Raw genomic sequence first — 16,901 nt, 5'->3', positions numbered from 1 at the left:
AAAAAAAAAAAAAAAAGGCAAACAGATGCCATGATGCTGCAGGCACATGAAAAACCAACTACATCTACATGCAGTGCCTTGTGGCTTTGTGCCCTGGGTGCTTTGCCAATTTTCATAGAAGATAGACTTGGTGAAGTGATGTACAAGTCAGTAAAACTGAAGAGACTATAGTGCTGATTTACATCTGAAAGAGAGTGTTTGGGGAGCCATGGACAGTATTTTTCTGTTATTTTTATAGAAAATGTTCATTGAAAGAATATACAGTTCAACAGGGGGAGGTAGAGAGGGGCTGAGGAGTCAAGAGTGAGGAGTTGAATGAGGAGGCAGGGAGGAGACAGGAGCAAGGTGTAGAAAGAGAGGGGAGAGGCTGAGGAGTTAGGAGCGAGGTTCAATGTTTTTGCATTGCAGTGAGTATAAGAATATGTCAAAATATGCGGACACATTAAAAGCAATAAAGATATATATTTTTTTAGTTTTCACATAATATATAATTTTATTAATTGATTTGTTAAATACAAATTTCTTCAGTTGAAAACCGAAATGCATGCTGTCAACCTGAGTGGACGTGTGAAAAACTCCTTGAAAAATGGGTGTTCAAAAAATGAAGCTCAAAAATTTCTTTTCATGCCTAAAGAAGAACAAATACAATAAAGAAAAAAAAAATCCTGACTGAGGTTGTCATAATTCATGCATGAAAGGTTTAACAAATAATACATTCAACTGAACTTCGTAAATAAGGGGTGATTTGGTATTGTCATTGTGTACAGGTCATGGTAAATGTGGTGCATAGATTCAGCGAGCCTTGGCATAGATGTTGAAGGGTTGGGGAGAGCGCGTGGCTCCGATGATTCCATCTGTACTGAGCTCTTCTCCGTCTGGGGCGGAGAAACGAAACTTCTTTAGCAAAGTGATGAAAAACAAGAACAGCTCCGTTCTTGCCAGGCCTTCTCCCAGACACGTACGCTTACCTGGGAAAGTGATTGTGGGACAAAGAAGGAACAGTAAAGAAAATGTACCATGCCTCTCAACACACAAGCACAATCCACCTATTGGCACAATTTGATGTAAATATTATTTTCTACATGGCCTGCACCAGAGGTGTAGACTGGGGCTTCTTACTTACAATTTGACTATGTGCCTCAGGCGCAATGCGATCCATTTATGTGAGCATACCTGATTTTTGTTGTTGATAGAGCTGTTTTTGTTTTTGTTTTTTTAACCCCCCCCCCTTTTTTTTTCTATCCAATTGTACCTGGCCAATCACCCCACTCTCTCTGAACCGTTCTGGTGGCTGCTCCATCTCCTCTGCCGATCCGGGGAGGGTTGCAGGCTACCACATGCCTTCTCTGATACATGTGGAGTCACCAGCCGCTTCTTTTCATGTGACAGTGAGCAGTTTCACCAGGGCCACGTAGCACGTGGGAGGATCACGCTATTCCCCCCCAGCCCCTCCCCCCCGAAAAGGTATCCCGACTGACCAGAGAAGGCGCTAGTGCAGCAACCAGGACACATACCCACATCTGGCTTCCCACCTGTAGACACGGCCAATTGTGTCTGTAGGGACGCCCGACCAAGCTGGAGGTATCATGGGGATTTGGACCAACGATCCCCATGTTGGTAGGCAACAGAACAGGCTGCTATGCTACCCGGACGCCGGATAAAGCTGTTTTTTGGTTTTTGTAAAATATAGGAAATGTTATTGATGGATTCATTTTCGTTTATATATTGTATAAAACAATGCTTTTGAGGATCTCTGGAGATTGCAAATTCTTCCCCTGGTACTCTTCAGTGCCTCTCACTTAAAAACGGCACATTCGTCTCTGAGTTTTTCTCCTTTTTGCCATTTTAAATATCTGCGTTGTTGACACACATTTCCTTGTACGTGTGAACCCCATTTTGATGATACATTTTGAATTCAGGAATGTGCGCAAATCCTGCATTCTTGGACATTCAAATTCACTTATTGAACAACATGCGCTATATAGTCTTCACGAATGCTACAAATATTGCATGAAAAAAGAATTTTCATCCAGAGGTTTTGTAAAATTGTTAAAACATTCCTGCATTTGCTTCTGCACCAACTCCATCAGGTGTTCACTCTGCACGGTCACAGCTTTTTTATTCACAATAGTTTCATAAGGATAAACAATTTCTTGTAAGCATTCTGGTGCAAGATGGCTGCCGTGCATCACCCAGGTGGGTGCTACACATTGGCAGTGGTTGTTTTTTTAAATCTCCATGGGGAAATTTTTCTCTGCATTTAACCCATCCTAGCTGTGTAACTGGGAGCAGTGGGCAGCCTCTGTGCAGCGCCCGGGGACCAACTCTATTTCATCTTGCCATGCCTTGGTCAGGGGCACAGACAGGAGTATTAACCCTAACATGCATGTCTTTTTGGGGGAAACCAGAGCACCCAGAGAAAACTCACTGCAGACACGGGGAGAACATGTAAACTCCACACAGAGGATGACCTGGAACGACCCCTAAGGTTGGACAACCCCGACCTTTCTGTGAGGTGACAGCGCTAACCACTGGGCCACTGTGCTGCCAACGTTGAAGTGGGTTTCCCCCCCTTGACTGAAGCATTTTGTATGTTTAGATAAAGTGCTATATAAATGTAAGCCATCATTATTCAGATTAAGATTCAGACAACTTTATTTATCCCAGAAAGGCTATTCTGTTCCACAATCTACCCAGACCATATACAAACTCACAGACAAGTGACAATCAGCAGTATTATTATTATTATCTGTCTTCCATGTAGATCTACATGAATTTATCTACAGCTGTCCTGGCTAATGAAAGAATCTTATATGCTAAGTGTAACTGAATGAAAAAACCAAGACGCATGGAACGGGGGCATGTGCACGTGTCCTACTCATGTGTAGGAACGACCTCTGATAGGTGCTACTGCCCTGTTTATTTATATATGCAAGAATCCCCCTCTCACGACCCACAAAGTAGTCCCAAATGTGGCTACTTTTTGATTGTTTGCTAAGTAGGCCAGTGTTTTGTAGTTTTGACAAATAGAGTATTTTCTCAATTTCTTCCTCCTTTACCCAACACACATTCCCTATTTATGTTAGTGTTCCTGTTTTTCTTCGTTGATAGAGCTGTTTTTCGTTTTTGTAAAATATAGGAAAGATTATAAATGGATCAATTTTCATTTGTATATTGTATAAAACATCCAGCCGCAGAAAAGACGTGTATGGCAGAGGGGCCAGAGGTTAAAATTTTCTAAAAAGTCGCAACATTTGGCAATGGCATTGCCTATAGGTTTGTTTTTTTTTACCAAGGATGTGTTGTGTCGTGCAAATGTGTGAGGGAATATGCTAAAACTTCAGCGCAATTTTTATCGAAACACCTTTAAAAGCAGTGAATTTGAATGTGTTTTTATGTGGTGAATAACACGGAGGCATTTTCCATGAACTCAATCACCTGTTGGAAAGTGGTCTCATCTAGACGTGCTGTTGATTTCTGTTGGATCTGTTCCTCATTCGCTTTCAAAGCGTCGATGGTAAAATTTGTTTGTGTCACCTGTACATTCAACAGCTGACTTTGTGGCTCCTTAGGGATCTTGCTAGCACAGTGGCCATTGACAGAAGATTTAATTTGCAGGCTCTTAGGTGTAATCCTGCTCTGTCTGCACCTGAGGCTGAATCTCAGGTGGTTTCTGTCGTCCGCCATCTTAGGTGCCGTTTGCTCGTACTCACAAGTTTAAGACAATTCTCGCTGAAATGAGTCAAAATATCTTACATCCTCAATAATCCAGGTGTAGCTATCACTGCACCAGAAATTGGTCCACCCCAAGGATCAGGTTCCCTGGCACAAACAGAGCAAATAGTATATATACACTGTTAAGTGCTGGGTGGATTGCCATGACTTGTATATCAGGGAAACCAAACAAACTCTCCATGGCAAAGTAGTTGGCACAACACAGAAGAGCTACCTCGTCAGGCCAGGACTCTGTGGTCTACACCCATTTACAGGCCAGTGGCCACTCTTCATAGGATGAAGATGTGCACATCCTGAGGAATGCTAGTTTGAACGGAGTCAAAGAGGCCATCTACCCTCTATCATCCCTGAACTGGGGAGGGGGGCTAAGAATACGTCTGTCAACATTGAGGGTGAGGGAAGATGAAGCCACTGTTTCTTCAGTCGCCCACCGCTCACAAGTCCCTCCATCTGGACTTGTAGTACATGTAAAACAGGGAGAATGCCATGGCTCCGAACCAAGCCTCCCCCGCTCGCCAAAATGGCACTATGGGGCTGGACAAACAGCTTAAGCATGGGTGAGTCCTTCTTCCAAAGGAGTGGCATCTTATTGTCGACAATGGCCCTACATCTGAGACCCTGGCCAAAGAGAGCAGCCTGGTGCCTCCTTCCAGAGAAGGTGAACTGAGGCCACTGTTTGTCTCATCACCTATGGCCCAACCACCTCGTGTCCGACATGGGAAGGAGGAAAGTGACCTCCGCTCACCAAAATGGCACTCTAACCCAAGGAAAACAGCTGTAGCACCGTCACCTCCTTCTTCCAGAGCAGGATGGCTACTGAAGGGTGAGCTGTCACCTCTGGACCAACCATCTCAAGTCAAGCTCCCCCAAGTAGAAATGGCATGTTCTTCTTCCAGAGTGGGACAGCAACTGAAGAAGGAACTGAGGCCATTGATGCTCATGTCACCTCTAGACCAACCACCTCAGGTCAGGCTGTACCACCGAGGAGCTACTCCAAGGAGGAGCCCGGCTCAGCCATCTTATGTCAAACCAAGGCTGCTGTTGGTCCCATCACTGCCAACCTAACCACCTCCTGTCAAGTTCCTCCAAGTGGGAGCTCGACATCAGGTGGAGGAAGGTGACCCACGCTCACCAAAACAGTATTCTCCTCAGGAAACTGCTGCAGCCCTGGCACCTTCTTTCTTCTTCCAGAGCAGGCTGGCTATTGAAGAATGAGGCCACTGATACTCCTGTCACCTCCAGACAAACCAGCTCATGTCCGACATGGGGAGGTGGAAGGTGAAGTCTGCTCACCAAAATAGCACTCTAAGCTCTGGAAAACAGGGCACCTCCATCTTCCAGACCAGGCTGGCTGCTGAAGGGCAAACTGTTACCTCTGGCCAGACCGCCTCCTGTTGAGTTCCTCCTAGTAGGAGCCTGTAAGGGGAGGAGAAAGGTGACCCGCTCTGACCAAAACAGCACTCAGCCCGAGCAAACAATTGCATCACAGGCGCATCCTTCTTCCACAGCAGGCCAGAACCACTGAAGAGTGAACTGAGGCCACTGTTTCTCCCCTCACCTCTGAACCAACCTCAGGTCAGGCAGTACCAGGACGAGCTTCTCCAAGGAGAGGGCTGACACAGGGAGGAGGAACATGACCCACTCTGATCAAAACAGCTCCCTGGGCCAGTGGTAGGGCCGAGAGGGTAAATTCTGAAAAAAGAAAACGAGAAGGAGCCCATCTGTGCTGCTACAGCACTCCACATGTGGGCAGGGAGCACACGGGGAGGGGGGGGGGATACCAACTGTGAGTCAGGAAGGAGAAGAAAGGAGTCATGTCACAGAAAATTGAATACCATCCAATTCTAGGAAATACACTAATATTTTTAAAACTACAATTCCCTTGAGCTGCACCATGTAGCTTGATACAAATCAGCACCACAGTTGTAGTTCTTCCGGTTTGCAAAATAAGGTTGTAAATAGGATCGTAAAAAGATATATCTACTAGGGTCCGCGGTGGTGTAGCGGTCTAAGCATCGGCTTTGTATCGATGCAGTTGCCCACTGGGGACCGGGGTTCGCACCCCGGTCTCGTCAGATCCGACTATGGCCGGACTCAATGAAGCAGCAATAATTGGAAACGCTGTCTTCGGGAGGGGGGCGGAGTCGGCTTGTGTTCGTCACATGAATGCGTCTCTGTGTGTGTCGGAAAAAGCAGTGGTTCGGCCTGGATTCACCTTGTCACGAAAGTGGCGAGGCGTCTCCTTCGAGACTGCTGGCCGGAGAGATGGAGTTGGCGAACGCTTGCAGTACAAGGGTGGGTGTTTGAGCTAAAATAGGGATCGATTGGCCACTAAATTAGGAGAAAAAGGGAAAAATCAGAAATACATTTAAAAGATATATCTACAGAATATATCAAATATTTACTGTGGCTGAAACATAAATTACACTGCATTCAGGTGGTTTATTTGAGAGGAAAAAAACGCATACAAATGTTGACTTATTTAGGCTATTTTAGCAAGTATTGTAGAATCATGTTTTGGGGTTGTGTTCAACATCGGCGGGAGATATGCAACATTTTGAAGTGTATTTAAGGAGCTTTAGGCCTATAGTTTTTTATTGTTTCCAAATGTTTGTCCGGCCCCCTCATGGCTTTACTAAATTGCCCCTGTGTGTTTAGTAATCCAAAGAAGAAGAAGAAGGAATATGTCATCCCTGCCGTACTCTAAAATCTATGTTTTTATTGAAAGTACATCAAACCGTTACGTAAAATAACACAAATGACATAACGGCTCAGACAACGCAGACGATTCAAACAAGCAGGCAAGCCACGTGGTTTCAGTGATAGCAGTATCCAGTCACCATAGCAACAATAGAAAACGTTGAATTCCAACAATTTTCTGGTGAGACCTGAAAGAATCTTTGTAATAACTAACAAACTTAAAGATTATATGCATTCACTGAGCAGAGGTTATGAAAATAAAATAGACATTTCTAAGTAGAAATGTTAGCAAAATGCATTTTAATGCTGAAACTCTTAAAATATTACATTCTCTCTTTTTTTTTTCTTCTCCCTTTTTCTCCCCAGTTGTATCAGGCCAATTACCTCACTCTTCCGAGCCGTCCTGGTCGCTGCTTCACCCCGTCTGCCAGTTCGGGGAAGGCTGCAGACTACCACATGCCTCCTCCAGTACATGTGGAGTCGCCAGCTGCATCTTTTCACCTGACAGTGAGGAGTTTCACCAGGGGGATGTAGGACGTGGGAGGATCACGCTATTCCCCCCAGGTCCCCCCCCCCCGAACAGGCGCCCCGACCGACCAGAGGAGGCGCTAGTGCGGCGACCAGGACACACACCCACATCTGGCTTCCCATCCGCAGACACGGCCAATAGTATCTGTAGGGACGCCTGACCAAGCCGGAGGTAACACGGAGATTCGATCCGGCGATCCCCTTGTTGGTAGGCAACGGAATAGACTGCCACGCTACCCGGACAAAATATTGCATTTTCCACTGAAAATAAATGTCAGCCTTTTTTTTTTTGCAGACAGAAACTTGACATTCATATGATGTGGATGCAGGCTCCACCAACATTGGGTACAAGTTGAAATGTCGATATGAAACGTATTTTTGGTTCAGAAATGTCAAGATTTTAACGTATCCTTGGTTTGCAGAAACGTAACGTGCCAACATTTTATTCTGGCAACTGGGTTGGCCCTCTTTATAGTGAACTTACGGCTGATGTCACAGTGAAGTTTTGGATTCAATATATATATATATATATATATATATATATATATATATATATATATATATAAATAAATAAAAATATATTATGCAGTAGCACCAATCAGAGGTCATTCCTAGACATGACTAGGACATGTGCACATGCTCCCCAGCCCATGCATCCACCAAACTATCCAAAAAAAACTGCACTTAATTCCTTTGCCTTTTGGGGCCCCTCGTCCTCCTATCCTCCTACCAAACACTCTTCTGTCTAAAAAAGTATGATTGGTATGGGCTCCTACAGAGCGGGAGCCCTGGGTGCAATGCCTATCCTTTACAGATTATATTGATCTTCCAGAGACCCGAGGCTTGTGCCAAAAGACTTAAATGCAGCCCTGGCCTCTGTACTCCTCACTTAGTAACTTGTGGATCAAACTCTTAGGGGATGCATGAGGCTAGTTCAGCATCTGCTTCAGCTGCTGTTTTGATACTGATAAGGTTATAAAAAGATCAACATTATAGGTTTAGTGTCATAGTTACCTGCAGAGAAAGGCAAGAATGCTTCCTTTCTCACAAACTTGCCATCAGCATTAAGAAAGTGGCCAGGGTTAAAGGTGTCTGGAGTCTCCCATTCATTCTTGTCAAATAGCACTGAAGTCAGGTTGGGCATCAAAGCGGTACCCTGTACACAACACAAGAGCACTCAACTGTACTGCACCGGCAGCTCAAGTATTCACATTTACAACCAGGATGACGTATACAGCAAGATACTTATCAAATCAGTGTTTTAGGTTATCCCCCATAGCAAAACTCATGCTCACAGTCAGCAGCTGTTTGAGAGCAGCACATTGTTTGTTGGGTGAGTCAAGTAAACAAGCTGGTATGAACACAGGGAAGAGACAACATGCAGTCACATGGTCACTGCCGTAAGAATAACATAGTTGGGATTTTTTTTATCTGGTTATGTGTGTGATGGCTGCACCAAGAGCCATGCACACTGAACCACAGGACATGCTGGTAACTTCATTTCTGTTTCATTTACTTAGTTTAGTTTTTTTTGGCACATGACACTCAGAATGCACATATACAGACGGATAAATAACTTGCCACATAAATTTTGGTTTCATATACTGCGACCCCGATTGGGATAAGCAGCTTGGATAATGGATGGATGGATAATATACTCTATTAGCAATCTTTGACAGCACAGTTATCTATTTGGAGTGCACACATTTAGTTAACTTTGTTTTGTCAATCTTTCTATATTAGTTTTGATTAACTTAAAGTTATTTATTTTTCACAAAGTTAATTCAGTTTGTGTTAGCAGTTCCTGGGGGTTGCTGCTGCATCAGACCTCCTTTAATGCTGCTGACTGCCAGTTGGACTGCACCATGTTCCTCCTGCACAATGGGGGGGCAGTACCCCCCCCTTTTTCTCCCCAGTTGTATCTGGCCAATTACCCCACTCTTCCAAGCCGTTCCGGTTGCTACTCCACCCCCTCTGCCGATCTGAGGAGGGCTGCAGACTACCGCATGCCTCCTCCGATACATGTGGAGTCACCAGCCGTTTCTTTTCACCTGACAGTGAGGAGTTTTGCCAGGGGGACTTAGTGTGTGGGAGGATCACACTATTCCTCCCCAGTTCCCCCTCCCCCCCGAACAGGCATCCCGACCCACCAGAGGAGGTGCTAGTGCAGCGACCAGGACACACACCCACATCCGGCCCGCAGACAAGGCCAACTGTGTCTGCAGGGATGCCCAACCAAGCCGGAGGTAACACAGGGATTCGAACTGCTGATCTCCCTGTTGGTAGGCAACGGAATAGACCGCCATGCCACCCGGACGCCCCAGAGGTAGTATTTTCCAGTTTGATTTTAGTTATTTCTTTTACATCTGCATTTTTGATATTTTGTTATTTTTCCTGAGTTGATGTTGAGTAGCGCTACACTACGGAAGCCCATTTCCACCACGTTAAAAAGAAGTTAGCTTAATTGCAATTTTATTTCTTGCAATTGCGAATTGATTTCTCAGAATTCTGACTATTTCTCGCAATTCCAACTTTATTTCTCGCAATTCTGAGTTATTTTCTAACAACCAACAAGTAGAAACGAGCTTCCATACTACACTGACAAGTTTTGTGGTTATTGTAGTTGTTTAAATGGTTACATCTTAGTCTCTCCCCCTGTGTGTCTGAACAGCCTGATCAGCCCCTATATACACTATATGTACAAATGTATTGGGACACACCTTTTAATCATTGAATTCAGGTGTTTCATTCAGACCCATTGCCACAGGTGTATAAAATCAAGCCGCTTGCCATGCAGTATGCATTTACTAACACTTGTGAAAGAATGGGTCATTCTGGAGAGCTCAGTGAATTCAAGCATCTTACTGTCATAAGATGCCAGCTTTGCAATAAGTCAGTTTGTGAAATGTCTTCCCTGCTAGATATTCCACGGTCAACTGTAAGTGGTATTATTGAAAAGTGGAAGCGTTTAGGAACAACAGCAACTCAGCCCCAAAGTCAACGAGTGCTCAGTGGGGTCAACAAGTGCTGAGGCGCATAGTGCGTTAAAGTCGCCAACGCTCTGTAGACTCAGTAATTGCAGAGTTCCAAACTTCCTCTGGCATTAACATAAGCACAAAAACTGCCGGGACCTTAATGGAAAGGGTTTCCATGGCTGAGCAGCTGCATGCAAGCCTTACGTCACCAAGTACAATGCCAAGCGTCGGATGGGGTGGTGTAAAGCACGCTGCCACTGGACTCTGGAGCATTGGAAACGTGTTTTGTGGAGTGATGAATCACACTTCTCTGTCTGGCAGTCTGATGGACGAGTCTGGGTTTGGCGGATGCCAGGAGAACGTTACCTGCCTAACTGCACTGTGCCAACTGTAAAGTTTGGTGGACGAGGGATAATGGTATGGGGTTGTTTTTCAGGGGTTGGGCTAGATAGACCCCTTAGTTCCAGTGAAGGGAAATCTTAATGCTTCAACATACCAAGACATTTTGGACAATTCTATGCTTCCAACTTTGTGGGAACAGTTTGGGGACGGCCCTTTTCTGTTCCAGCATAACCATGCCCCAGTGCACAAAGCAAGGTCCATTAAGACATGGTTGGGTGAGTTTGGTGTGGAAGAACTTGACTGGCCCGCACAAAGCGCTGACCCTAAACCCCATCGAACACCTCTGGGATTAACTAGAACGGAGATTGCGAGCCAGGTCTTCTTGTCCAACATCAGTGCCTGACCTCACAAATGCTCTTCTGGATGAATGGGCAAAAATTCCCACAGACATACTGAAATCTTGTGGAAAGCCTTCCCAGAAGAGTGGAAGCTGTTATAGCTGCAAAGGGGGGCCAACTCCATATTAATGCCTATGGATTTAGAATTGGATGTAATAAAAGCTCCTGTAGGTGTAATTGCCAGGTGTCCCAATACTTTTGTACATATCGTGTATGTTCCCCACATGGCTCAGTTAGGGAAGTCAGTTTCAGTTTAGTTCAGTTATTTTGACCTCTTTTGTGGGCCCAGAATTATTGTCAGAAATATTTTTGTTACTTCTTTTGCCTTTTTTTTTTTAGCAAATAAAAAAACATTTTTCAAAAAACCACCTGTCTTTCTGGTCTACCAGCTTAGTCTGTGACAGTGTGTATGATGTGAGCGGGTGATGATTTGGTGTTGCTGGGAGCACAGGAAGAGCAATTTTTATTTAGAATTTGATTTTTTACCCCCTATTTATATGCTGGAGCCCTTTTTAAGTAATAAATATTTTATCCTTAACGGATACCACGATTGTCTTATCCGAGATATGTACTGTACGGAAATTCATGTCCTTTTTATTGCAGAAGTAAATGTTAACGTTACAAATATCTCCAAATTTAACACCCAAGGGTTCATAGATGCATATGCCTAAATGCCACTAGGGAGAGTGCCTGCAATTATTTTTACCACCTAAAGCACTGACTGATTGTAACCTCAGTTAAGGGACAATCTGAGCCATCCTTATAGTTTTAACAATTTCAGGAAATGTTAAGGAGCGGGTAAAATCATCAATACAGTAACAGCAAAATATATAACAGAAGCATGAATACCTTTGGTATGAAGTAACCATCCAGTGTCGTGTCCTTAACTGCCATCCTCAGTCCATTAAGAGGGACAATGTTCCCCATCCTCTGGACCTCATGGATGACGGCGTCCGTGTAGGGCATGTTGGGTCTGTCGGCCATGGTGGGTCGGCAAGACTGTCCGATCACTCTGTCTATCTCAGCCTGGACTTTGTCTAAGTATTAAAACATTTGTTTGGTTGGGGTTTTTTTATGCATCAATTAAACGTCCCAGGAACTCACCGCAGAAACTCATGCCTCTTTCACTCCTCGCCCCCATCTTAATCGCCACCAAGGATAGAGGCCATTTCACGGACAGTGCTCTGATTTCTGCCATGGAGCTTGTGCTGATAGCTCCATTCTGTCATCAGACGCAGGTGTATTTTATCATCTGGTTTTGGTGGGATATTTTTAGACCTACCAATCACAAACACCAGCACCACCACTATTTTACCCCCACATATCGTTGGTATGTGCAAGGAACGTGAGATGGGATTAGACCGTCGTGAGACAGATTAGTTTCACCCTACTGAGAATGTGTTATGGCAATAGTAATCATCTAATGCTGGGCAATATGTCAATATAATATTGATATTGTAATATAAGACTAGATATTGTCTGGGATTTAATTTATTTGTAATATCGTGATGTAATTTAAATTGAGGCTAAGATTGAGATGTTTTAAGATTAAGATGTACTTTATTAATCCCCATGGGGAAATTCATCTTCTTCATTTAACCCATCCTATTGTATAGGAGCAGTGGGCAGCTGCAGCGCCCGGGGACCAACTCCAGTTCTTCTTTCCATTGCCTCAGTCAGGGGCACGGACAGAAGTATTAACCCTAACACGCATGTCTTTTTGATGCATGTCTTTTTAAAATCTTGTCATGCCCCAGTCTTAAAGGAAAGGGCAGCACAGTGGCCCATTGGTTAGCACCATTGCCTCACAGCAAGAAAGTCCTGGGTTTTAAACCCCAGGCCGTCCCAGGTCCTTTCTGTGTGGAGTTTGCATGTTCTCCCCGTGTCTTTGTGGGTTTCATCCAGGTGGTCTGGTTTCCCTCACCATCAAAAAGACATGCATGTTAGGGCTAATACTCCTTCTGTCTGTGCCTCCGAGCAAGGCAGTAGGAAGAAATAAATGGAGTTGGTCCCCGGGCGCTGCAGCTGCCCACTGCTCCTATACAATAGGATGGATTAAATGCAGAGAACAAATTAGTTTAAGAATACAATGACAAAAATAAAGTGGCTTTCTTTAAAGGCTGATTACAGTAAATTGATAGTTTTCTGAGCTGACTAGACTGTTTTAGCTTAGTGAAATTAGCAATCATTTCTCTTTTTTTTTATTTCCCCCTTTTTTTCTCCCCAATTACACTTGGCCAATTACTCTACTTTTCCGAGCCATCCCGGTCGCTGCTGCACCCCCTCTGCCGATCCGGGGAGGGCTGCAGACTACCACATGCCTCCTCTAATACATGTGGAGTCGCCAGCTGCTTCTTTTCACCTGACAGTGAGGAGTTTCACCAGGGGGACGTAGCGCATGGGAGGATCACGCTATTTCCCCCAGTTCCCCCTCCCCCCAGAACAGGCGCCCCGACCGACCAGAGGAGGTGCTAGTGCAGTGACCAGGACACATACCCAGAAAAACTGTCATTTGTATAGATGTGGTGCACAAGAACACTCACCCTGAATGTGTGGGTACTTGATTAGATAAATGAGGCCCCACTGAAGGGTCTTGGATGTGGTCTCAGTGCCAGCCAGGAACAGGTCCATACAACATAAAACCAGGTTTCTCTCATAAAAGCCCGTCTCGGGGTTTCCTTTGTGCTGTAAGGGAGAATGGATAAATGGATAACTGGATAGACAACCAATATCTGATACAGATGTGGTCCTCACCTCTAAACGGCTGACTCAAAGTGCAGAGGAATGACATCCATCCATCCATTACCCTGGACAGGCTGCCAGGCCATCACACAGGGCCCACACACGCACACACACACACACACACTCATACCCAGGGGCAATTTAGTATGGCCGATTCACCTGACCTACATGTCTTTGGACTGTGGGAGGAAACCAGAGCACCCGGAGGAAAGCCACGCAGACACGGGGAGAACATGCAAACTCCACACAGAGAACAACCCAGGCTGACCCCCCCCCCCCAAGGTTGGACGACCCTGGGGCTCGAACCCAGGACCTTCTTGCATTTCATTAAAAAAAAACAAAAAAAACAATGACTATAGAAAGATTCACTGAGTACTTGCATAACTGGTATGTAATCATCCATATTAAAACTGTTAGAATTCTTTTGTAAAAACAGTATAAACACCCCCATACCTGTTTTAAACTCACTGGAAAGCACCAGGTAGTTTACAGTGAGTTTGAATCAGATAAAAGGCATCGCTAGTCACTACATAAAGCCGATGAGGGAGGACGTACAGGTGAAAGAACAGACAGACAGACAGACAGACTCCTTCAATACTTTCTCCAACTCTATAAGAAAGGCATCAATGTAGTCTCGTGGGTCGCTTGGATCCAGATCTAACTTGTGCCTCTCTATCTCTCCACCGATGAAGGCCTCCAAGGATTTAAACTTGCTAAATATCTCATTGTGAGGCCCTGGCAGGTGTTTCATCAGCACTGGGAATGCGTCGTAGAGCTATGAGAGAAGAAAACAGAAGAAGAACCAAGTGAGGGTGTTCTTGTCGGCAGCCCCACATGCCAGAAGAGTGCTGCAAGCTGACTGCAATGTCCTGCAAACCGATGAATGTGATCAGTCCACTAGACGTCTAGCTCGCAAGGTTTATTATCTATGAAGATGAATAAACAAGATCAATAAGGACTGCAATAAACAGCATAGTCTCTATGAAACAAAATACTTTTTGTTTCCAAAGTACTTTTTTTTATCATGCAAGTGCAATACTAGGGATTTTGTTATAATGCAATGCTTTTTTCTTTTTCGTTTTTTGACACCCCCCCCCTTTCTCCCCTATTGTATCCGGCCAATTACCCCACTCTTCTGAGCCGCCCCAGTCGCTGCTCCACCCCCTCTGCCGATCCGGGGAGGGCTGCAGACTACCACATGCTTCCTCTAATACATGTGGAGTCGCCAGCCGCTTCTTTTCACCTGAAAGTGAGGAGTTTCGCCAGGGGGACGTAGCGCGTGGGAGGATCACACGATTTCCCCCCAGTCCCCCCCCCCTCAAACAGGCGCCCTGACTGACCAGAGGAGGCGCTAGTGCAACGACCAGGACACATACCCACATCCGGCTTCCCACCCGCAGACACGGCCAATTGTGTCTGTCGGGACGCCTGACCAAGCTGGAGACATTTTTCATTTTAAATCTTATTTATTGATATTTATTGATTAAATCTTAGTGTATATGTATTAATGTACTGCTTTTTGACTAAATAAAGTTGCAAATTTTACCACATTATATTTCAGCTTCTTTTTTGCCCTTCTCCATTTTAGTGTAGGCTATCCCCCAGCCGTCTGTTATACCATTCTGCCATGGCTGTGTGAGATCACACTATCCCAGTGCCATCTTTTCCATGTCTTTGCAGCACTCTGTAAGTTAATTCACTGGTTCAACAAAGATGTTCGGTTGGGTTGGATGTGTCCATGCTAGTTTTACTGCAAGCCCCGAGCTCCTGTGGCGTCCTACCTGAGCCCATATGGAGCCTTCCAGATAGACCATCTCAGTCAGACTCTTCAGCATAGCTTGGAAGTTGTGATCACTGTAGTCAAATCGTCTTCCAAACACCATCTGGCAGATGATGTTGGACACAGCGTTGTTGAAGAGGTGTGTTGGGTTAAACGGTTCACCTGAACACCAGGAAGTGATATAATTTACACACGTGATCTGTCTGTCTGTCTATTCCTACATATCTACAAATTCGTGTCTATGTATCATCTATTTTCTACCGGTTTTTTTTATATATATATTTGCCAACCTCTCTCCCTCTCCATTCCTTCCTGTAGATGATGGCTCTCCTCACAGATGGTCTGTTCCATGGAGCTCATTCCCAAACCAAAGTTACGTAACGTAGTCATGGCAAAGCGCCGCTGCCTCTTCCATACCTGCCCATTACTGAAGAAAAGCCCAGCTGAGGAGAGAAACACAAAATTATTCAGAGATTAGGGGGAAGACAGAATACTCTGGTTCTAATGGTGTGTGTGTGTGTGGGGGGGGGGGGGTGATGTAAAGCGAAGCGATTATAAAATCTGTTTGATTCACCAGAGTTCCCAGAGTAAAGCCTGGACGCCATTGGGCTGTATGGCCGATCCGGAAAGTTCTCTGCTTGTGTCACTATGGCTTCCTTCACCATCTTGTACCCAGACACAAACACTGTTTTGTCTCTTCCCAGACGCATGCAGAACACATTCCCATAAACATCAGCTAGCTGTGGATGCAGCAGCAGAGAATAAAACCATTGTTGTCTAGCATGTGACTGGTATTGTGCCCAACATGTCTCAGCATGATATTTTAAATACAATGCAACTTGCAACTGTCAGGGTTTTTTTTTTCAACGATTTTAGTTCAACTATATTTTCTTCTGTTGAAAGCAAGGTCTTACATACAGGACACTAAGGTTAGGATTTGCATGCTCTTGTAGTGTATGGTCAGTGTGATCAAAAATAGTTTTGACAAAGCTATCACATGAACATGGAGCAGTTTTTAGTGGTAATGTGAGGGATTTGCAGGTATTAATGATTTGCTGTTGGTCCATCTAGTTAAGAGTTTATGGGCACCTTCTCACCCTCACCTTCATGTGAAGTTCTGCAAGTGTGAAATATGGAAATGCCTTGTCGCCGCTGCTTACCTTGGTTAAGTAAATGTGAGGTTGCTTGGTATCAATGCTGAAAACGTTGCCTACAAAAGGAAGAGCCAAAGGTCCTGGAGGAAAATTTGGGGGATTCCTCTTCTTTAGAAAGCCAACAAGCAGGAGAATGACAAAAACTAAAAGCAGTATTCCCTTGAGACCAAGTCTCAAAAACAGGTCACCAAGCCACATGGTGGAAAAGGCCAGGAGGTGAACAGCAGTGGACGGATAAGCATTGGTGTTTTGCCCCTCACTTGCTCCGCGACTCAGTCCTAGTTAGAGATGGGGAGGTATGGCGATGACTCAGAGCTAATGTAGGTGTCATGACTTGCAGACAGAGAGAAAGAGAGAGAGATCAACATACCTCAGGACTCTGACCCTCACAGTGAATAACTATCTGTGTTGTGGCTGACTGACCATTGGCACAGTGTAAGTAAAGCAAATGACATTTACTAACCCTTCAGGTCCCATAAAAAGCAGGTTCAGATAGACTTTAGGTTTCATAAAATGTGTCTTACAACCAACTGGGAACATACGTCTA

At 44.8% G+C, this 16,901-nt stretch overlaps 1 protein-coding gene across 1 annotated transcript; it reads right to left on the bottom strand.

The window, feature by feature from the left end:
• Positions 1 to 792: 792 nt before the first annotated feature.
• Positions 793 to 16,564, bottom strand: LOC130109414 (cytochrome P450 2J2-like). The gene is made up of 9 exons (XM_056276308.1): positions 16,361 to 16,564; positions 15,775 to 15,940; positions 15,491 to 15,643; positions 15,202 to 15,362; positions 14,019 to 14,195; positions 13,222 to 13,363; positions 11,528 to 11,715; positions 7,978 to 8,119; positions 793 to 968 (listed from the first exon to the last, which is right to left on the bottom strand). Exons 1-9 carry the CDS (start codon positions 16,550 to 16,552, stop codon positions 793 to 795), a joined length of 1,497 nt encoding a protein of 498 aa, XP_056132283.1. The 5' UTR covers positions 16,553 to 16,564.
• Positions 16,565 to 16,901: the final 337 nt, after the last annotated feature.

This window comes from Lampris incognitus, chromosome 3 (genome assembly GCF_029633865.1).
Source record: "Lampris incognitus isolate fLamInc1 chromosome 3, fLamInc1.hap2, whole genome shotgun sequence".
Taxonomy (NCBI): domain Eukaryota; kingdom Metazoa; phylum Chordata; class Actinopteri; order Lampriformes; family Lampridae; genus Lampris; species Lampris incognitus.
The sequence above is the reverse complement of the archived record's forward strand: the minus strand, read 5'-3'. Positions and strand labels throughout refer to the sequence as shown.

Coding starts and splice junctions, on each gene's coding strand:
- LOC130109414 (XM_056276308.1), bottom strand. CDS start 16,552: ATGTGGCTTGGTGACCTGTTTTTGAGACTTGGTCTCAAGGGAATACTG. Junction 15,644..15,774: donor GCTTTACTCTGGGAACTCTG/GTGAATCAAACA, acceptor TTCTCTCCTCAG/CTGGGCTTTTCTTCAGTAAT. Junction 14,196..15,201: donor AAGGCTCCATATGGGCTCAG/GTAGGACGCCAC, acceptor CTTCTCTCATAG/CTCTACGACGCATTCCCAGT.